We start from the raw sequence: 23,692 nt of genomic DNA on the forward strand, positions 1-23,692 counted from the left end.
CAAGTGTTGGGTGTCCAACTTGAGACCCCCTAAGGCTGATATCTAAAATGTAGAAGGACTGTCCAGTGGTGGGGCGCTAACCAGAGATCTGAGTTCAATTCCCTGCTCTGTCACAGGCTTCTGGTGTGACCTTGGTTACGTTTCTTAGTCTTTCTGAGCCTCAGCATCCCTGCTGTGGAACAGGGAATACAACACTTCCTTACCGCAGAGAGTATTGAGAGGTGCTGATAAGACAGTAAGAAAGTGCTGAGCACCTGCCCTCTCATCCTCAGGCCCCCTCTCATCCTCAGGCCCCCTTTAAAGTTGGGCCTACAAAAACTGAGGGTCCCCAAATTATTAGTCACTTTTAGGACCAGCTGGTGTAAATCAGAGTAGCTCAACTGAGCTCAGTGGAACAACAAACATTTATACGAGGTCTGAACGCATAATATGGAATAGATCAAATTCATCCATCATGCAAGAATGTCCCACTCCTCTGATATCAGTGAAGTCACACCCACTTACACCAGGTTTGAATTTGGCCTTACAGTTCTCAGACTGATTCCATGCATACAGCAGTTCTAGGTCTCATATCTGGTAACATTTTGTTTTTAACAAAAACATTTCGGTTGTTCTACCTAGGAATTCTCAAGTCTCTTTCTGAACTCTTTTTTGTTATTTGCAAAGCGTTTTTACAGTAGGTGTTTAATATCTCTTGTCGTACACCTTTAATCGGTGGTGGAACATTTTGCACCCGATGTGATGCCTTGCCATTTTCTGCTTCTGCACGTGTGAAGTGGACACGTAGCCTCAGAGTCCAGGTCTACAGATTCCGGCTTGCGCCACGATGCTACAATAGCTATGTCGTCGTTTCCCACCCACATTCCTGGGCTTCAGAGCCCAAGCCCGAATGTCGACACAGCAATTTTTTGCGCCACAGCGTGAGCCCAAGTCTGCAGACCCGGGCTCTGAGACTTGCTGCTGCCCGTTTCTGCTTGCCATTTAGACGTACCGTGGGAGGGTCCCAGAGTTCAGGCTGCAGCCAGAGCTGGAATGTCTACACCACAATCAAACTACACAGCTGGAGCCCCAGGAGCCCGAGTCAGCTGGCACTGGCCAGCTGCAGGCGTCTAACTGCAGTGTAGACATACCCTAGCAAGTTTTCAGCTTGGTGGAATCTTCTGGACTGCTTGCATTTAGAGGACAAGAGTTGGGTGTATGTGCATGGATGTGCTCAGGAGAGGAGGGAGGATACCTGTGCATAGAAGTGGATGTAAGATACTGAAGTTCCCCAGGGAAATATATTTCTTTGTGCTGTTTACTAGAGAAGCAGAAGTGTTGGTGGGCTCTGTCTATTACTAGATTTTTGATAGCGGTGGCCCAATGATCAAGTTAGTGGATGGATACTTAGGGAGCTCCCTCTTCCTCCCCTAAAGCACTTAATCCCCTGAAACACCTAGTGTGAGTCACTGTTAGAAACAACATTGGACCCAATGGAACATTAGTTTATGGCATTCCAATTTGGCAATTCCTATGTTAATACAACAATTTAGATAGATGAGGGCCACAAACCCCAACTGAGGCTGTTTTGTTAAAAAGAAATGGATTTTTTTTCTGTGTGAAGAGTGCTGGTTTGCAAACGGTGGGTTTCACACCACTGCATTTCAGAGAACAACGAGGGGATCTAAAGTTAGGCTCCTACAGCCAACTTTAGTTTCCCTAAAAGGGGGCTGATTTTCACAGCTGCCCAGCACCTGCAGTTCCCACCAACTTCATGTATCATTGACCCAACCACTCAACATCTCCATGCCTGTTTCCTCACCTGTAGAATAACATACCTTCGTATAGAAGCACTGGGAGACTAAACTTCCTTCATTTTTTTCAAGATCCTCTGATGGGATAATGCTATATAAATGCAATGTTTTATAATCGCATTCAGCATCCTATAAGGCGTTGAAAGGTTCTCTGGTAAGCCCCAATCATAACTGCAGGTGCTTGGAGGAAGGGGTGTAGAGAGAGAAGGGCACATTATAAAAATGGCTTAGGCTCCTTTCCACTCTCAAGTTGGGGACCTAAAAATTGAGGCACCCAAAATCACTCGTCACTTTTGAAAATTGAGAGCTTAGTGTCCGAGTCTGCTTGGAGCAGCAGAAAAACACCAGCGGTGTCCAGAACGTTAGGCTCCATTCCCACTTAAAAACATTTTGATTGAGCATCAAGCTTAATGGCAGATCATAACCCCAGCATTCTCCTCTAATGAAACTTGCATTTTCCTATATGCCTCTCCATCATGTTGTTCTGTTTATAAATCCTTGTGGTAGCAAGCTGTGCAAAATTATCTGGGTCATATAATCCAGTAGTTGTTCAGTACTTACATTAATGTATTGATTCCAAACAAAATGGAACAGAAACATGAACAAAAGAATATCAGGCTTAAAGTCCTGATGCGGTTAGATGGGAGGCTTTGTAAGCATTTTAGTGATGTAATAATTTATTAGTTCCTTTAAAGCTCAGGATCTGGCTAAGGAAACTAAATCATAAAACTGGATCATTAGCCTTTGGCAAATTGCCTCAGTTTCTGGTAGAGCAACCCTGCTACAAGTCAAGAAATTGTATGAACTGCTAAAAACCACCACCAAAAACAGGAAGTACATAATTTCACCCCATTCATTGTCATCAGTTGAACAAGGCCTGAAAAAGCATAAAAAGTAGATTTGTTGTTCTGCCAGCTAAGATCATTGAAGGGCAAATGAGGATCCTTGTAACTTTTACAGAAAAATATCACATAAAATCATAACGATCATCTTGGTTTGGAACTTGAAATGCTTTTCAGCCCTTTAAAATAAATGCCACAAGTGCATTCAAAACCACAGAGGGCAACTTCTAAGCCCATGTTTGATCTTGTTTGGTCCCCCTTAGCTTGGGCTGGGTTAGAGAACTGATTGTTTCTGTATTGCTTATTAAATGCAGTTTGCTATGTGTTTAAATTGCAAAGGGCTTGACAGTGCCATGAAGGCAGAGCGCTGACAAGGTTATGGTACAAAGCTGCGCCACCCCAGATACAGGTGGGAGAGAGACTGTGGCTACAGAGGTGCAACCTCTCTGTGCTCCCTGCTATGCAAGGGAAATGGGTGAACTGCACATGGAGAGAGCAGTCCCTGCACTCCATCAAAAGCAGGGTCTGCAATTCTCCCTGATACCTTGAGAAAGGAGCTCAGAATATAAGGGTAGGGGAAAGACTCTTTCAACCCTCCCTGTGCACCCATGTGAATGCGAGGAACAATGTAGCCCAGCGCTAGGAAAGCTGGAGCAGAGGCAGATAGCACTGTTGTGTGTTGCTCAAATTAGAGTTCTCCTTCTTTTCTTGCCATCATGTCTCTCATATAACCAATTTACATTTGCCAGAATTCTTCTTCTGCCTCACAATGGAGAGTGATCAGATTGTACCCAGTCTTGTGAGGGCGCATGCACTGAGCATGGGAATAGCAGCCAGGAGACTTTTATCTCCCTGTTAAGTGTGACCTGTAGATCTTTACTGTTTAATCTTACCTGAATGTCAAGTGTCTGTTCTCTGCACTGAATGGAATATTTTGACTGAAGTGTTGTAGATTATCCATACAAATGGATGAAAAGTAACACGGGATAAAGGGAATAGTACACTTTCCAGACATATGCCACATTTTTACAGAATTCAGAGTAACAGCCGTGTTAGTCTGTATTCGCAAAAAGAAAAGGAGTACTTGTGGCACCTGAGAGATTAACCAATTTATTTGAGCATAAGCTTTCGTGAGCTATGAAGTGAGCTGTAGCTCACGAAAGCTTATGCTCAAATAAATTGGTTAGTCTCTAAGGTGCCACAAGTACTCCTTTTATTTTTACAGAAAGTTCACAATCTCCATACGGAGCCAGAAAGTTGGAGTTTCATGTTTCATTTCATCCTTTCATCTCTAATAGCTGTTCCCATGTTGAAAGTAAGTTGAATCATGGAAGAAGAGGAAAGGGTAGTAAGGAACCAACAGCAGAGGTCTATGGAGAGCTTCTCAAATGTATGCTTTTGGCCTGAGAAAACTAGGAGACCTGTAAAGGAAAGGCTGGAAGCAAGAGATGTTTGGGAGCAAGAGAGATAACGAATAGAAAGAGGATGGATGGTCTTGTGAAAATCAGGAGATGGGGCTCAATTCCTGACTCTGCCACAAATGTCCTGATGACCTTGGGCAAGTCACTGGACCAATGTGCCCATGGTGTCTCATGGAAGGGAGGGACATTGTGTAGCACAGGAGGAGCCTAGTTTCAGATGAACTTTTCAGAAGTGGTTCTGGTGAAACTGGACCCCATTTGAGTCTGGTTGCAAAACCAAAAAGGAGGCAGATCTCTGCATTTCATTATGCCGGATTCGTATAGTTCTACTCCCAGCTTCACAGTGAATGCAGCAGAATGGGAACCAATACAGGTAAGGATAGCAAAACAACAGCACACAGTAAATGGCTAAAAGGAAAAACACTATGTTCCATACAGTTCAGAGTCCAGCAGTGTGATGTTATCATCACAGCTGTGCACTTTCATGATAAGCTCATTTTCTAGGCCTTATAACTAAGGCTGCAATTCTGTCATGGAGGTCACAGAAGTCACAGATTCCATGACTTTCCACAATCTCCAAGACTTTCGCAGCTGCAGTGGCTGGTGCAGCTGACCCTGGGGCCAGCTGCTGGGTGCCCTATGGCCAGCCACACTGGCAGCTGCTGGAGCGGCCCTGGGGCCAGCCGCTCAGGTGGTCCCCCGGAACCAGCCTGCACTGGCTACTGCTCGGGCGGCCCAGGCAGCTGGCCCTCGGGGGGCGCCCAAGCAGTGGTCCCAGGAGCGGCCTCTGAGCAGTGGCCACTATGGCTGGCTCCAGGGCAGCCCCTGAGCAGCAGTCCCGGAGATCGCCTAAGCAATGCTCCCCAGGACCTCAGAGCAGCGGGTGGCAGGGGGCAGTCAGTCCCCATGGCCAGTGCAGAGGCTAGTCGGCCTTGGGGGGGCCCCCCAGAGCAGCGGTATCCTGGGGTCTCCCAGAGCAGCAGCACCCCAGGGCTCCAGGAGCTGTTAAGTTTTGATCAGGGGTATTTATATAGTAAAAGTCATGGACAGGTCACAAGCCATTAATGTTTGTTTATTGCCCATGATCTGTCCATGACTTTTTTACTAAAAATACCCATGACTAAATCTTAGCCTTACTTATAAGTTGCTGAACAAATTTCCTTTTGGACTGAAGCCTCTACAAGCTACTGTACAGATAGATGTTAGTCAGAGATTTGAATGTGAGAAAATGTGAGTGGCTGGTCAAATAAACGCCCAGTAGTCACCACTAAAAAGTCAGCTTCTACTACCAGTCACCACACAGGTATCTGAGATACCACAATCTTCTCCACTGCTTAGAGGAAGAGATAACAATATGGCATACTATATATAAGCCACCTTTTTTTTTTTTTTTTTTTTTTTTTTTCCTTCTCTTTTCCCCTGTTGTCTCCATCAAAACATCATCCCTCTTCAGCTATAGTTACCAGTCACATTCAGTGAGTTCAAGACTATAATAAAGCCCATATGGGACAATTAATCATTTATCTGTGGTGCTATGCACATGCATAAAAATGTCCTTGCTTGCACAGCTGGAAAGCTCATACTGAAATTTCTGAAGATGAAAACTATCTTTCAAGCTGAAGCACTTGTGCAGGTCATCCAAGTTCAAGGATCAGTTCATCAGTCAGGAAAAAATACAAGGCTTGTTTTAGAGAAATTCTGCCTATTTTGTCGGGGCAGATGATTTTTCTAAATTCACTTCAGCAGGGAATAGGCCTTTAAGAAAATCATTAATTCCATTCTGAATGCAATGAATAGTGGGGGGAGAAAAGAGAAGGTAATCTCTGCTGAGTCCTCTGAAAAGTTATGGATTTTTTTAAAGATAAAATCAAAACTATTATAGGCCAATTTAATCCCTTTATGTTTACATTCCTTTTGAGATGCTTGTAAAAATAATCTATTTAATATTCAATGATTAAAAAGACTAATTACTAGCTAGCTTGTCTCTTTGAAACTGTCTGTGCACCTCTACTCTAATATTATGATTAAATAATGGTAGGGTGCCTTATTGACAGCTTGGGAAAGTCCATCACATTGATATTAAATAGACATAGGCCTGAACTGTAACCCTCAATCTCTGCACAGAGATACATTTCGCTATTAGGACCTACAGTCTAGTTCAAGGTTCCCAAAGTTTTCTTATTGAGTACCCTCTTACAGATCTACAAGCTGGCCATATACCCTTCTCCTTCTCATCACTGACACTTTGAGTGTTCTACTTAACACTACCTGTCTTTAGCCATCTGTCCATATTTCACTGTTAGGTACAGATATAGTTATAGTGCGAGGTATGCAACCAAAAAAAACCTGCTCCCAAGTCCCCTAAATTCTGAGCTCAATTAGACTGGACAGTTGTTGGGCAACTGAACCCGTGCTGTACAGTGATTGGAGGTGAGGGCTCTGTACGTCAATGTCTCTGTATCTGTGTTCTCATTGTTGTATAAAATGTGGTAGTTAATTTATTTCAAGATGTACCAAATTTCCACAGTTTTAAAGCTTCGTCTGAGTAGCCTATTATGAAAGTGCAATAAATAAAATTAAATAAAATCCACCTTTACACAATTTCTCCCACGTACCCCCTCCCCAGAGATGTCTTGCATACTCACAGGAGTACATGTACCACAGTTTGGGAACCGGTGGTCTAGTTGACAGTCCATTCCATGATGGCTGAATCCAGGACAGGACTTAGGGAGGCCCTGTAAGCTGTCCTGTTGCCGGACAAGCTCTTAGTTTGGGAGTCAGAGTGCCAGCAAGAACTACAGGGTATGTCTGTATCCAGCAGCTCCAAGAAAGAATTGCCTTTATATTTGTCACAACAGAGTTGTATATCTTGACTACTATGAGTCTGAGAGGGGGAAAAAATGGGGCCTGGCTCTAAATAGGCCAGCTGAGGGAATTATTGGACATCTGATAATTTAGATCTTGCTCTGCAGGAAGATCAGGCAAACAGGTCTTTAGATTTCTTCAGCACTACAGAGCTATGTGCTACTGTCCCAGTTTTAAGTAAATTAAAAGAAGGGGAAATATGGCTACGTAGTGCATCCAGTTGTGCAGGTAGTAACAGTCCTAATTTTTGTAGCAATCAGGGGGGAGGGGGGCTATCTAGACATGGGGACGTATTATTATGGAAGTCTTTGCATATGTGTAGCACCTCCTCACAAGGGAGAGAGGTTCAACTAAATCTTCTGAATGAGTTTGGAAGTTTGGCAGAAGTAGCTTATCTAAGGAGGACTGCATTTGAAAATGAGACTTAAGACCTCAGAGGGATGTGTTTGCATAAAAGGTAGCAATTCCTTCAAAAATCATACTATTATAATTCACGATGTTACCTTCTGAGTTCCTTAGGACAGGTGATAGCCCTCAGCTCTGGAGGACCAGCCATGAGATTAGCAGAAAAATTACTTGGTCTGTCAGAAAGATCAGGGACACTTCCCCATATAGCTGTTCAATGTTTTATTCATGTGGGTAAAATATTTAATTCCAAGCAAAGTCTTTTACATTTTATTTGGCTTCTGGCTCTACTGTGATTTGCCTTCCACATTCAAGATTCAGGGATCACTGCCTCTCTGCACCCTCAGGGGCACAAGTCATCCCCAAAAGAGGCAATGAAAAGACAGGACACTGAGGCACAGAGTAAGTGTCTTTTCCCCCACCCCCACCCCAAAGGTCACACTGTAAGTCTGTAGCAGAGTTGGGGAATAAACCCAGGTCTCCTGACACCTAGTCTGGTGCCTTAAGTACATCACTTCTTCGTACTAAGTAAGTCCCCTTGTCACTTACTCTCCCTTTAAGTATGAGATGTCTGGAAATCTTCAATTTACAATGAATATTAAATTCTCTTTTGAGAGAATGTTTCAAATTAGTCAATTTCATGAAACTTCAATGCATTTATTTTCTATTACTTGTCTGGTCTTTCATAAGGCAGCGTTCTTACTTGTATTTCTTATTCTTGTTTTATCCTGATCACTCTATACTATCTCTCGGTATATTAACAGCCAGTTCTATTATCTGAGCCATTAAGATCAGCCATTAACTTTTTTCTTTCTCAACTATATCTCCTGTACGTTCAGAATCTCTTTATTCAGAGTCCCTGGAATTATCACTCACTAATATTTGAATACTAACCCTTTGAGTATACTTAATTCATCTTTAAAATTAACTGTTATTTTTTCAGCTGGTTATGTGTTTGTTACTTATATAAGTTTGGCTGTTTGCATCTCGGTTATATCAGTTGGTTTCTTGTATATGTCTTGTGTATGCATTTTATATATACATACCATCTAATCTGTGTGCATACTTATAGAATACATATAATTTTATTTCAGCTGATTTATTGGTATAGCTGTCAGTCTCTTGAATTTTACTTCCAACAACCCCTTAAGAGTGATTTTTAAATGACTTTTTATCAGCCATATCATTAATGGCAGATTTCTGAAAATTGTTTAAACTTCTGATCTGAGACAAGAAAACAGGAGCTCAGTAGATGTGTGAAAGTATCCTCTTCATGTATCGGTGAGTCATTTATTGGCTACAAGTACGATCTCAGTTAGCTATTAGCTACAGTAGCTGTTTCTATTTTCCTCCCTGTTACTGCAGTTGTTAACAGCCTTCTCAAGATTCCATGTGACCCCCATATGTGTGGTAGGAGGTTTGCTGAAACCCAGTCTCTTTTAGTCTATGAATTACTTCCACTGTTACAATGGCACACAGGAGTTTCTCTGAGTTTGAGGTTCCAATGAATCCATAATTTCACAGTGAACTCCACGCAAAACAGTCAAGTAATTGCATGAGTTTTGCATGGTTTGGGTGCAAAACTGCAAATCATCCATATTTGCACCAAACTAGTGTACCCCTTTTCAGGAGTCTGATTCCTCTTGCGTACCTCAAGTTTCACCTCACTTAAAAAATATTTGCTTACAACCTCAGACATAAAAATACAAAAAAGTGTCACAGCACATTATTACCGAACAATTGCTGACTTTCTCATCTTTACAATATAATTATAAAATAAATCAAATGGAATATAAATATTGTACTTACATTTCAGTGTATAGTATATAGAGCAGTATAAACAAGTCATTGTCTGTATGAAATTTTAGTTTGTACTGACTTTGTATGCTTTTTATGTAGCCTGCTGTAAAACTAGGCAAATATCTAGATGAGTTGATGTACCCCCTGCAAGACCTCTGTGTACCCCCAGGGGTACACATACCCCTGGTTGAGAACCACTGGAATAGAAGATATTACCACACCTACTCCGTCTCTCTACATGAACATGGACAGCAGAATTGGGAAAACAATGATTAAGGGGAACCAAGTAATCATGCAGAGGTATTTAAAGGAGGGATAATACTGAGTTTGAGTGGTAAAAGAAAGTATAAAAAGTAGTAATGGGATGAAATTGAGCAAATACAAATATAAGCTGAATAGAAGCAAAAATGTTAATAAAGGGCAAGATCAATTAGGCTGCAGAACAGTCTCACAGTGAGAGTGACACAAGAAACAATCCTTCACTACATGAGTATATTCACAGCCCAACTGGACAAAGTACTGGACAAGGCTGCATGGCAGTCAGATCTATGGACTAGAGGATCTAAATTACCTTTTCCATCTCTAGTTCTCTCTAAGTCTATGAATGTTGTTGTTTCTGGGGAAGGAGAAAAACAATAGCTACAAAATGTACAATAAATCAACTAAGATCTTAAGCAGTAATTTTGTTAATTACGGAAGGTCACAACTGTAATTATGCTACATTGTTTGTTTATTTTATTGCTGGTGCCTCATTTTCTAGTAGGTCAACTCCTAATTCAATTGAGCCAACTTCCACCCATCAGTCATTTACTTTTTTAAATTCATGTACTATAATGCTGGAGATTTGTTAGCAGCCCTTTTTGCTCAAAGATTTGCATATGTCCACAAATACAACAATATATAATATTTTCTTCCCCACATCCTTACAGTTAAAAGTTCAGTTTTCAATGACTATTGGGTAGTGTTTCTGATTCTATTTATTCTTTTTCAGTTTAATCATAATTTTCTTTGCCCCATGTTCTTCAGTCTTGCTTAACATGTGTTTGCCAGCCAAGTCCCCCAAAGATGGTCATGTATGGTTTCTGAATCTCTTATATTGTTGCAAGTGGAGCACACAATCACAACAATAATCTCCTAAATATGAGCATCTTCTGCCTGAATGATGCACCTCAGAATGTTTCCCATTTAGGTTTGTCACCATGCATTAGCAATGTCCGATAGACATTCCTGCACTGACTGGCTAACTGTTTCTTCTACCAGTCAAGTTTCTGCTGCTGTCTTTCAGGATCTTCATTCGTGTCTCCAATACTTAGTTTGCCTCTAGGGTATGGTCTACATTGCAGCTAGGAGATGTGATTCCCAGAGCGAGTAGACAGACTCGCACTAGCTCTGCTTGAGCTAGCGTGCTAAAAATAGCAATGTGGACTTTGCCGCATGGCTCAGATTAGCCACTAACCCCCTGGGTCTGAGCTCAGGTGGTTAACCCATGCTACCACTTGTGTCACAACGTCCACACTGCTCTTTTTAGTGTGCTAGCTCAAGCTGAGCTAACACAAGTCTGTCTACCTGCTCTGGGAATCACACCTCCCAGCTGCAGTGCAGACATCCCCTGAGGCATGAACCTGCTCTGATCATCCCCCACAACCCTCTCCAGTCCCAGTGATGTGCTCAGCGATACCCCTTGCACAGGACCTTAGGTGAAGGGCACAGCTGAATTCTGTAATGCTGGCCCTGCTCAGTGGAGGCTCTGGAGCTGCAGCCTGACAGGGCCAAAGCACCGCCCTTGACTGCCCAGCAGTTGGTTTCCAGGGACACAGTGGTGGTTGCTGCCCAAAGGTGGCAATGAAGGGAGCTGCATCCCCAGGCCCGGAGTGGTGCGGGGGACTGAAACCCCCGCCCAGGGGAGCTGCTGTCCAATAAACACCCACAAAGAGCTTCCTGGCCAGGCTCCCAATGCTGTGGAGCAGACCCTCTTGTTCTATGCAAAAATACTGGTTCTTAAAAGGGGGGGGGGGGGAAGAGTTCAAGGGACATGAATTGCCTGAGGGGGACACAGCAATAAAAGGGTTGGGAACCTCTGCCCTACAGGGCTTATTTACAGTCAGAGTTAGTCAGGTGTGGGCCAGATCCAAAGTCCACAGACATCAGTGGAAAGAGTCCCATTTACTTCAACAGGCTCTGGATCAGGCTCTGTGGGCTCATAGATTTTTTTTTTTCCATATATCTTGTAGAACAAATTCCTCCCTGAATTACACTCATGTTCTATTCCACTGATCACAACATGGCCCTGTGGTATTTTCCCATTAATAAGTACATTAAGAACATAAGAACGGCCATACTGGGTCAGATCAAAGGTCCATCTAGCCCAATATCCTGTCTTCTGACAGTGGCCAATGCCAGGTGCCCCAGAGGGAATGAAAAGAATAGGTGATCATCAAGTGATCTATCCCCTGTCACCCATTCCCAGCTTCTGGCAATTAACTACTCTTTACTCATTAATTACTCTTGTTACAACTGTACTATTCCATGGTATTGTCTCAGAGCTCTCAGGCACACAGTGCATTTTGGGTTTGTTACCCCCATGTGTTCAAAAATTTAATTCAGCACACCCAGAGAGGCTGAAAGTGAGCTGGTTGCAGAGATGGAAGGAGCCAGGGCAGATTACATAGGAAGGAAGCCAGGACAGTCCGAGACATACACAATAAGGAGAAAGAGGATGTTAGGATGATAGTGGAAGGAGACCCAGGATAATTGGGATAGGAAACAGTGCAATCTAATATTCTGGGAGTTAAGAGACTTGGGTTACAATCCTAGTTCTGCCATAGACTGTCTTTGTGACCCTAGATAATGTACTTAACCACGGCTTCCCCATTTATGAAAGGGGGGAAATAATTAATAATCCTTTCCAATCTCACAAGGGTTCAGTGGGGGTTTAGATGATGCATGAACAACACGTTGAGAGGCTTGGGTGAAAAGCACCAAAGACGCTAAAATACAGAATTCTCAGTACCCACATAGAAATTTCCATCTGGACTATGCTGAACAAATACTAACTAATTACACAAGTAAAACATATTATTGTTATAATTATTCTAAGCTTCAGAAAAGTATCCACACTTTCAAACACTTATCTCAACTCAGCTGAACCTTTTCAAGTCTGTTCAACATTAATATTTTCCTGTTTAACTACCTGGGCCTTCAAAGAATCCATGAACTCAGGAGGGTCAGGACTATGTCAGATGCCTCCCCTACCTTTCAGTATTCACCTTCTGCACCAGATTTAAACAAATTACTGCTGCAAGACCCAGGATAGCTCAAGAGTTTAAGCTTCACAACTTGAAATTCTAATGTCTCTCCTCTGTACGTACAGAGGAATCTGCATTTCAAATTGCATTTACCAAGTACTTGCAGTTCTTCTTCAGAATCTATTATTAATCTGACACAGAATTTTGCAGTGTTTCTGCATTCAAATTCTTGCATAATGTAGAAGATATGAAATTAGACTGACCCAATGGCTCTCACTGCTTTATTATCTTTTATAGCAATAGCAGATTTACACAGCATTCTTTCTTTAGAAGGCTCATTAGTTAGCATGCCAATAAAAAAATTGAGATTGCCTGCCATCTTCTGTAGTAAACGCTTTCCCATTTGTTCTGTCTCATTTTCTTTGCACAAATTCTTCCAAAAGTACCTGTAGAGTCTATACTGCTGTCTTAAAAATAGGACCACCTTTGTTGTGCAGTTTAATCTGTTAAATTATGTTGTATTCTAAAAAGTGAATCTGTTAAAGTAGCATTGTGGTGTTTCATACCATCCCCCAGGGCCTGACCTCAAGCTTACTTGAAATCAATGAGTCTTTCCATAAAGGTCAATGGGATTTGGATCAGGCTTCAATGAGTTCCGTATCAAACTTCTTTAGCTTACATGTCAAAATAAGATATTTCTCACCGTTGCAAACTCAGTCTGAGATCTGCAAATCAGGCTATGCTCTACCTGCCTCTGAAATCACTGCCAGTAATAAAAATTCTGCCATCAGTAAAATAACAAACTAGAAATGCAGACAACAATTTTGTGTGTTCTACATACGTTATAATATAATGCAGCATCATCGTCCATAGCTATATTGGCTCTGCAGCTTTAAGGGTAGTGTAGACTTTTTCTTGTCAGTAAAGTCTGCAGATGAGAGATACAAATAGTAGTTACTAAGGCTAGTTGAACATTCCCAAATGAAACTTTTTTTGACAGAAAATTGGGTTAAATTGATTGAATTAACTGGATTGAATAATTTTTTTTCACAAAAAGTGTCTCTTCTGCAAACAATTTTGATTTTTCATTGGAAAAAATTCTAAATACCAAAATATTTCAGTCAAAACCCAGAAAGTTTAGATTTGGAAATGCCGCTGTGGTGCCCCATGGGAGCTACAGTTCAGTTGCCTCATGTCCCATTCTACTCTAGGGGCGGGGCTACATCTCCCATGAGGCACAATGGACAGGATCTCCCATGATGCACTGCCTTGCATCTTCAAGAGGAGAGATTGTGGTGCACCATGGAAGATGTAGTCTGACCAGGAAGCCTGGCTCACAGAAGAGAATGGGGGCATGAAGCACCTGAATGACCATTCCGAAGAGTCCCCGTGGCAGTATTTCCAAATCAAAATACTTTGGGTTTTGGCCCAAGTTTTCAGTATTGGAACATTTTGATTTTTTTCCAGAAGAAATTCAAACAATAAACCCCACTTTTTTGACCATCTCGATTAGATATGAATAAAATGGTGACACTTTTAAACAGTAACTTTTACCACTACACCAGAATCATTTTTGTTTCTTTGGGTGTTAAGTGCCCTCCGTTCCCATTGATTTCAGTAGAAACTGAGGATGTTCAATGCCTTGCAGGAGATGCTCAATGTCTTGCAGAACTGGAATTTTTCTTTTACAGTGCTTCGTCTATTTTTTTTTTTTTTTTTTCTTCAAGAGCTACAGTACCTGTTTTAAGTTTGTTCTTTATTTTCAGACTGATAACATCTTCCTCTCCACCTCAGTTCTGCAAAGCTATCGAAGTTTCACAATATGTTCCCATGAATTTCCAAATACAATATGTTACCATGTTGTCTGTCTTGTAAGTATCAAACAGTAACATCAGGGAAATACATGTTGTTGCACTTCTCTAATGGCATGCCAGATGGTGATACTCTGATTCATACAGGCTGAACACTAGCACTGGTTGGGAATTTTCCACTGAAATGTTTTGGTTTGTTTATTTGTTTTGTTTTAATGACAAATACAGTTTCTCCAAAATCAGTATTTTGCAAAAATGTTTCCATTTTCCATCAGGAAAACTGAAATGAAACATCTTGATTTGTCAAACCAAATCAAAATGTTACATTTTGGATCACTTTGACATTAAAGCTTTGTGGCAGTTGTAAAGTTTAAGTGTCTCATTCCCCTATTCTCTGTCTCCTTGGATGGACAGCATTTCCTATGATGCACCATAGTTGCCGCTCTGGTTAAAAGAAAAGGAGTACTTGTGGCACCTTAGAGACTAACCAATTTATTTGAGCATGAGCTTTCGTGAGCTACAGCTCACTTCATCGGATGCATACTGTGGAAATTGTGCAATTCTGCAATTTCCACAGTATGCATCCGATGAAGTGAGCTGTAGCTCACGAAAGCTCATGCTCAAATAAATTGGTTAGTCTCTAAGGTGCCACAAGTACTCCTTTTTCTTTTTGCGAATACAGACTAACAAGGCTGTTACTCTGATCTCTGGTTAAACTGACAATGGAGTATGTTGTATGAGTCACATGTTGAGTGTTCACCAGGGGAAATGTAGTCCAGCCAAGGAGAATGGGGGCATGAGATTTCAGAACTATATCTTCCATGAGGCACTGCAGGAGGCTCAAAGAGACACAGATTAATGGCGAACCAAACCAAAATTAATTGTGTTGATTCCATTGAACAACCTGGAATGAAACTCTATGATTTGGGAATGTTGAAATGTTTCTTTACAGTTGGATGCAGAATTTCTTGACATTTCTGAACCAAAATGATTCTGACCTTTCTATTCTGTGAAAAATTTTGAAATGTTGCCCCAATTTGGGATTTAGACAAATTTAAAAATGAGACTTTCCTTTGGGACAAAAGTTTTGCTTTCAAACCAGCTCTACACACCTTGAGCACTGTTTCCTCTAAGCTGTGTGCGTTTGCGCACGCACACAGATCCTAAACCCTGTGCATACGGCGAAACACTGCACACACCAAAATGTGCACAGAAGAAATATGTTGCGCACACAGCCTGTCAAAAATTAGAGGGAACATTGACCTTGAGTATCTGTTCTTCTTCCATGCTCCCACAGTACCTGCCAAAGCCTGTTCATTGCATAGTGTATTAGGATACACAGTCATTTTAAAACACTTATTTTTAACACTGAGGGTGATTAACTATTGGAATAAACCACCAAGGGAAGTGTTAGATTCCCCCACCAATGGGCCAGTGGGAGCTGTGAGGATGGTGCTGGGGGTGGGGGCGGGGGCACGCAGAGACATGTCAGCAGCCAGCCTCTTCTGGGAGTGGCGTGGGGCCAGGGCAGGCACGCAGCCTGCTGAGCCCTGCTGCGCTGCCAGCTGGGAGCCACATGTGGGAAGCACCTCCCGGCCAGAGCTTGCAGCTCACACCCCCTCCCACACTTCACCCCCATGCCCCAGGTCAGAACCCCGTCCTGCACCCAAACTCCCTTCCAGACCCCACAGCCCCCTCCTGTTTATATTCAAATTCAAACAGCAGAAGTCACATTATAAGTATTAGTGAGAGTAATAACTTTAATATGTTCAATTATTAGTTGGTAAATTCTAACTCTACAAGTAGCTTTGCATGTGATGCGGCTCTCGAAATATTTTGGTCAAAGACAAAACCAAAAAAATGGCTCCTTCTTCTTTTGACGGAAAGGTTGCCGTCCCCTGGACTAGATGACCAAATTTCTTTTTTTTTTTTTTTTACTTTAAAATCTATGAACACAAGTGTGCTTTCGACACCCATAGCACACAGTAAAGTAAAACTTGCCCACCTCTACTAACGTGCACCTTAAAAAATAATTTTTGGATGCACAACTACATTTTTAAAAAAAAATCATGGTGGCCATGCTTGTTGCCATGTATTACATTTCATATGTGCCCAAGGCTAATTTTATACTGCAATGATATGCAACAGACACCACGACAGGATTTCCAAGTCAGGGAACCTTGGGACGTAAAACCCTTTAACCAGTCAGCTGAAGGAATCGATCACTTTGTCGTGCCTTGTTTATTCAGCCCATTTAGAGTTGCTCCATCAAAGCCTAAATTTGGCTCCTGAAAATTATTGTGCAGAAGATAAGTTGGAACTGTTTATTTTTTAATTGTTGGAAACACAGCATGATTTTGTTATTTATTAATAAGCCTCAATGATCTCCATATTCCACCCATTTCAAAGCCAGTTTCTAGTCTGTCACATGCTGATCTACGTGACCTTCTTCCTGGGAAATGTACATTTCTCATGGGTAACATTTTCCTGGAAGCACAAGGTATTTCATACTATTCATGCCTATTTCTAATTTCTCACTGGCTCTCTCTTATCAAACTGAAGAGGATGTGCCACTTCTCCTACATTTGCAAACAACGCTGCTTCATGTCTCTCCTCTTTCGGATCCACAACATACAAGAACAGAACGTTCTGCTTTTATTCATTCCAATTTTCAGCAGTTTACTTAGAAGCTTAACTTTTGTGGCGGCTTTATTTTCTTCCCCCCAACACAGAGGTGGATAAATTGCAGCCCGCAGGCCACATCTGGCCCACTGGGACCCTCCTGCCCGGCCCTTGAGCTCCCGGCTGGGAAGGCTAGCCCCCGGCCCCTCCCCTGCTGTCCCCCCTCCCCCGCAGCCTCAGCACTCTGGGTGGCAGGGCTGCAAGCTCCTGCCGGGCAGCGCGGCTGCGAGAGCCGCTGGCCTGCCCCGGTGCTCTCGACAGCATGGCTGGCTCCGGCCGGGTGGTGCGGCTGCCAGTCCCGGTGCTCTGAGAGGCATGGTAAAGGGGGGGGGGGGGCTAAATAAGGGACAGGGGATCCCAGGGGGCAGTCAGGGAACAGGGAGCAGGGGCGGTTGGATAGGCGTGGGAGTCCCAGGGGGCCTGTCAGGGGGTGGGGGTGTGGACAGCGGTTGGGGCAGTCAGGGGCCAGGGAGCAGGGGAGGTTGGATAGGGGACGGGGTCCTGGGAAGGGGCGGTCAGGGGCCAAGGAGCAAGGTGGGTTGGATGGCTCGGGAGTTCTGAGGGAGGCAGTCAGGGGGCGGGAAGTGGGAGAGGGAGGATGGGGGCAGAGGCCAGGCTGTTTGGGGAGGCACAGCCTTCCCTACCTGGCTCTCCATATAGTTTCAGAACCCCGATGTGGCCCTCAGGCCAAAAAGTTTGACCACCCCTGCCCCAACACCTAACACACCATGTTATACTTTGAATAAGGAAGACTCTGCACAGTGATCTTGTGAATTCAAAACCCTTAGCTAAACACCCGTCTATTCTCTTTTACACTCAGGCTTTGTCTACGCTACGCACCTTTTAGTGACACAGCTGTGCTGCTACAGCTGTGCCGCTAAAAGGCGCGTAGTGTAGCTGCTGTTTGTTGGCAGGAGAGAGCTCTCCCGCTGACAAAGCGCTGTTCGCATCAGCGCTGTTCATCGGCAAAACTTTTGTCATCTGGGGGGAGGGGGAGGAGTGGTTTTTAACACCCCTGAACAACAAGTTTTGCCGACAAAGTTCCCGTGTAGACAAAACCTTAGACTTCATCATCTCTCTCTCCCAAGAGACAGCACTCCGAACTGTAAGCGAAGGGTTCCTATTCCAGGTGCTAAGAATAACCTGCATTGAATGTTAGCTCCCATTTTGTACGATCAAAGAAGCAAAGGTTGGTCCATTTTACTAAGAATTAATGATACTTACTTTATCATCAGCCTAGTGTGAAAGTCAAATCTGAGTTCTAGCATACTTTATAACAGTGATACACGTTGATCCTGCAAACATACATATGGATAATGTGGTTCAGATGAACAGTCCCATTGATTGCAAGGTTTCAGTGTTTGCAGGACTGGGGCCTAGGATAGTAATATTGTCTTGGTAAACAAAGTGGATTTCTCTCCAGTCCACACACACCTATACTAGAGCCATGCCTCAACCCTCTACTCAGACAAAACCCCCATTGAAAACAATGGCTATTTTGCCAGAGTCAGGAGTTCAGTATTTAAACAGCAATACATGAAAATAGTTTCTGTACCCAGAAGTACATTTTAGAATCCATGAGAATTGTAGTCATTCAAAAGGCAGTTTACATAAGCACGGCATTCTAGTGTGACAAATAGCTGCTTATCGTCACCACCTGTATTCAAAGCTTCAGAGGTTGTAGAAATCCAGCTGTGCCACTCAAAGGAAAAAAATAACTTTGAAATAATGTTTACGTATAGACTACATTTTGCCAGAATCCACCTTCAATAGATTACAGAGAAAGGAGCATGGAAAAGTTACCCTGCGTAACCTCTTCCTGCCCGCATCAGGAGGACTGCTAGAAACAGCATGGCCCTAGGCTGACCTCAAAACTCAGAGGCTGAGGGAACACTTATGTACCTGAAAACAACCCTAAGAAACACAACAATGAGCCAGCTGAGAAGAAAAACAAAACCGTGTCAGTAATGGTTAATCATGAATACAACCTCATTGATTTTCGTAACAATACTTCACTTCAGTTTGGCCATGAGATTACTAGATCCACAGTTTCGCTAAAGGGCCAATCCTTCAAGGTGCCCAGTGTCTCCTGAGACCCTTATCTCTCATTGAAGTCCATGCTCATCACCTCACAGGATTGATCCCTAAGCAATATGGGAGGGGAGACTCGGCATCCCATTGAGCATCGTACTGAAATCTACTGCTACTGAATTGAGTTCGGGGCATGCTGTTTTGTTTTCACCTGAGTCAACCATGTGTAAAAAAAGTCTCAAGAACAATACAGAATTCAGAGAGTTGAATGGTTGCCGTATCCTTCAGATGTTCGAGAGGAGACTCACACCTCCTGTTCCCTGTACTTTAATATATGCTTTTGGCAACCTAGTGATATTGGAAGGAACAAACCTACTAGAAATAAAAAGGAATAATTTTAGGGTTGCCAACTTTCTAAAAGCTGAAAACTGAATACCCTTGCCTCGCCCCACCTCTTCCCCTGAGGCCCTGCCCCCCACCCACTCCTCTCCCCCTTCCTCCATTGCTCGCTCTCACCCCCCATTGCTCAATCCCCCACCTTCCAGGACTGACCTGCTGCCTTCAGAGCCGGGCTGGCAGGAGCTGACGTGGAGCCTGTCCACCTGCCCAGCTCGGGCATAACAGGGGCCAGTTCCTGGAGCAAGGGGCTAGGACAGGGAGGGGTTGGTCCCCATAGCAATGGGCTGGGGAGCAGTCAGTCCTACTGAGGGGCTGGGGTGGGGAGGGGTCGGTCCTCGTACTGAGGGGCTGGGGCAGGGAGGGGTCAGACTTGGTCCCCGTAGCGAGGGGCCAGGGCTGGGGCAATCAGGGCACAGCACGGATTGGTCCCTGGACCAAGGGGCCGGAGAAGGGTCAGACTCGGTTCCCGTAGCAAGGCGCCAGGGCTGGGGCAATCGGGGCACAGCAGGGGTCAGTCCCCGGAGCAAGGGGCCGGGGTGGGGAGGGGTCGGATTTGGTCCCCGTAGCGAGGGGCCAGGACTGGGGTAATCAGGGCATGGTGGGGCAGAAGGGGGGATGAACAGGATCCCCTCCCCCGGGGAGCGGCACCCACCTCTTGGAGCCCAGTCCAGAAGCCAGCCACTGCTCCCTGTTAGGTGTCAACAGCTGAGCAGAGAGCAGCTCCTCCATGTGGCTCCAGCTGCAGTTGCTGCTCTTCCCACCCCCACCCCCCCCCAGTGGCAGAGGCGAGTTACTGCAACCAGCCAGACTTTTAGCATCCCATCAGCTGTGCTGACCGGACGCTGCCAGGTTCCCTTTTCGACCAGATGTTCTGATCGAAAACTGGACACCTGGCAACCCTAGATAAATTGCTAAAGAATAATAATCACTATTTATATTATGGTAGCACCTAGAGTCCCTAACTCAGATTGGAACCCATTGTGCTAGGTGCTGTACAAATGTATGAGATTTGTCCATGCCCTGAAGAACTTAGAATCAAAACAGACAAGATAGACAAAGAATGGGAGAGAAACAGAGGCCCAGAGAAGTGAAGTGACTAGCCCAAGGTCAGTGGTAGAACCCAGGTCTCTAGAGTCCTATTCCAGTATCCTACCATTACCCATGCTGCCTCTTGATTTCGAGTGTGATTCTTCCCCACACCATTTCTGGCAATTGCTATAAATGTAGGGTCCATTTCTCCTCCCACTGAAATCTCCCCAATTTCCACAACACAGAATCCAATCCTAAATGATTCTTTAAAAGCTTCTTATGTGACAAGGAAAAGGAGGGAATGGAAGAGTTTGGCGTGAGGCGGGAGTATGAAATTTTATTTTAGAGCTCCCACAAAATGTGTGAGAGAGAAAGGGGCTCTCTCTTGCCTGCTTTTACTTGATTAACTTAAATGTGCATTGAACAGCACCTTGCATTAGTCCGTTGGTTTTCTCAATCACTCATCACTCTGATTAATACCACCAGAGAGGCTGTGTAAGTTTTAATCATACAGGGCTGTCACTTGCAGAAGGCAGTTCGTTAGTAGATAGCTGTAATTTTACGAAGGGGCTGTGGGATACTGTAATTCTCCAAATACCATGCAAGATTAATAGTGCAGCTGTTTTGTTAGCAGCAGCCTAGGTATGATAACGATGTCGGAAGACAGCAGCAATGGTATGGGATTGTCATGCAGTGGCACTGCCAATGTCAACTCAAACTTAAAAGAAAAAAGAAAAAAATAAATGGGGTTAGCATGGAAGAGCAGAGATGAGAGCAATGATCGTAAGTGATCCAAAAGCTATAAGTCCCTCTATGGCTTTGATAACTTTAAATAATCCATTGGCATTTTTATAGCTAGAGAGGTCTGAGATTTTTAACAACCTAAACAACCCACTATTACAAAACTAAACATTACTTAAAACATGGATGGCTCATTCCCTCTCTTGCACCTGTTAGCCACAGTGAAGTGTAACAATCTACCACCCTGGCTGGGAACATTTTTTTCGTATCATGTCTCTATGGGCAGAAATGTGACTGGCACAGTTTCTAGGCTGCTATCGCATCCTTTCATGCAAATTAAAACAAAATATCACTGGGACTCAGGAGACCTGGGGCCTATTCCTGGCTCTGCCACTAGCCTACTGCATGACCGTGTGCAAGTCACTTCACCTCCCTATGCCTTAAGTTCCCCATGTGTAAAATGGGGATAATGATACATTCCTTTGTAAAGTATTCAGTGGTTTTCATTAGTAGACCTCAATCTAAGTATTAGGTATTATTATTTAGAAACATAATTTTTAGCCTGAATGGTTGCAGAGAAATCCTTAAACCTGTGAATTGGGTAAATGCAGCAAGGTCTATCTATTTATAGATAGACCTTGCTGCATTCACTCAATTCACAGATGAAGCAGTTCAAACCCCAGAGCTGGTGTTTCAAAACTATCTATCAATCTGTAGATAGACAGTTTTGAAACAATAGCTCTGGGGTTTGAACTGCTCCATTCATCTCAATCGGTTGTTAACCCTGAAACTTAGATAAGGTTGGAAATGTCAACTTTGTTAACTATTTCACTGCTGATCACTTTAGCAAAAAAATCCAACAAATGTATTTATCCTACAATCCCAAGATGCCTCCCATGCCGTTTTGTTGCCCAAAGCCCCAGCTGTCTCTTACCAAAATCTCCAGCTTCCACCCTGCCAAATTCAGGAAGGAATTCCTGAATTGCAAATGCAAAAATCTGTGCTACACTGAAAATAGAAAAGGTAAGGGACAATAGATGCTATTTAATATCAAAATCCTGCATTAATTGTAGTCTTCCTTTGCATATTTAAATCAAGAAAAAGTCTCTTTTTGAATGTTTCTGGAGTTGCTGCATTAACGTGCTATAGAAACCGAGAGAGAACCCTTGCCTCGGAATTTAAACCTAATTTGGCAAGGAGTACAAGCCCACACTTATAGAGGTCACTTGAAAGTAGTCTTAGGCTCAAAAGAAAGAAAGGTGTATAGGTGTATTTTAGCAGTATTGTGTGTGTTGAGTTAGAACTCTGGCTCAATCCTACACAACAAAAGCAATTCTATAAGTAATAAAATTTGCTTCAAGATTTCTTTGTGGCATGTGTAGATTTGGAAAAAGAGCTGGGCTTTCTGAAAGATTTGGGGTTTTAGAAATGCAGCTCTGCATCTGGAGGAGTCAGGTGAGGCAGTAGACCCCAAGGAGCTAAGAAAGTCCACAGAACACAAGGCTGTTGAATGTTTATCTAGTAAAAGACAAATCGGGGTAGCCAAGAAGAGTATCAACCTACATACAAGGGGTGATTGCAAGCTTTATCTTCTTGTTATGATTGGTTTCTTTGGTGATATTTCTGCACTCGATTGTTTTCCTTTGTTTGGAGAGTTACCCAAGAAATGTCACCACACCAGTATCTACACTATGTGACTGAAATAAATCACTGTGTACTCCAGCGTATCTCTTTCAATAGTACATGCAGTCCTTTTACAAAGCTCCCCAAAACACAATATAGTTTAATTCAGCAGTAAACAAGTTTTTAAAAAAGTGGGCTTCTGATTTTGGGTGCCTCTGTTTCTGCCTCTCTAATACCTTGGGTGGCATTTTCAGGGGTGTTGGGCACCGGAAGCACCCACTGGTTTCATGACTTCTGAAAACCTGACCCTGGGTGTGTCAAATTGGGACGCAAAATCAGAGATAATTTTTGAAAATGTTAGCCACTGTATATAACAAAGGAAGGACACACACAAGGATATGTTTGGTCAATTAAGAGCAACAAAATGGAGGAATCGAGAAACTGACTTACTCCTTCATAACTACTATTGGAGGAAAGAGTAAAAGCTACTCAACCTATAGGGGGTCATTGACAACTTCTACAGTCCAAAGATGCCATCTGTGACTTATCTCCCCTTGAATAATACCTTATTGCCCAAGTAGGACTACTTGCAAGGTAAGTTAGTACTCGAGGAGGTAAAGGAGGCAGTATCAGGCGCCTGCTAAATGGTGGGGAGCACTAAGGCATTTTGCATTATACTGTCACATTGGGAATACAGAGGATACTGCAATCTCAGGCATTAGCAGGAGCTCACTAAAAATGTTCTACCTCTGATTCCTCTGACAGTGCAGAGACTGTTGCCCTCTCTTGATATTGCTCCAAAAACTACCACTTTCAGAAAACTGTGGGCCTTGGAATGTAATTACAGTTTTAATCTCTCTGCACATGTCAGGTGACATCATGTCATCCCCTAAAATAATTAGGGGCAGATTCTGACACCCTCGCCCAAACAGAATAGGACCTTACTCCACAAACAGCCCCACTGATTTCACTGGGAATGTGCCCCGGGGAAGGCATTACTCAACA

The 23,692-nt window shown here is 43.3% G+C and overlaps 1 protein-coding gene across 4 annotated transcripts in view; it reads right to left on the reverse strand.

Annotated features, from left to right (window-relative positions):
- The window catches only part of DPP6 (dipeptidyl peptidase like 6), an 812,601-nt gene that overhangs the window by 506,537 nt on the left and 282,372 nt on the right, over window positions 1–23,692 (reverse strand). The window contains exon 1 of one of the 4 annotated variants that reach the window (XM_043541565.1): window positions 13,213–13,299. The exons of the other annotated variants lie outside the window; for them this stretch is intronic. Coding sequence (XP_043397500.1) covers window positions 13,213–13,242 — 30 coding nt within the window. The 5' untranslated portion in view covers window positions 13,243–13,299. Of the gene's footprint in view, window positions 1–13,212; window positions 13,300–23,692 lie in introns of those variants that run through there. 4 annotated transcript variants of the gene reach the window in all.

The sequence above is a fragment of the Chelonia mydas genome, chromosome 2 (assembly GCF_015237465.2).
Source record: "Chelonia mydas isolate rCheMyd1 chromosome 2, rCheMyd1.pri.v2, whole genome shotgun sequence".
Taxonomy (NCBI): domain Eukaryota; kingdom Metazoa; phylum Chordata; order Testudines; family Cheloniidae; genus Chelonia; species Chelonia mydas.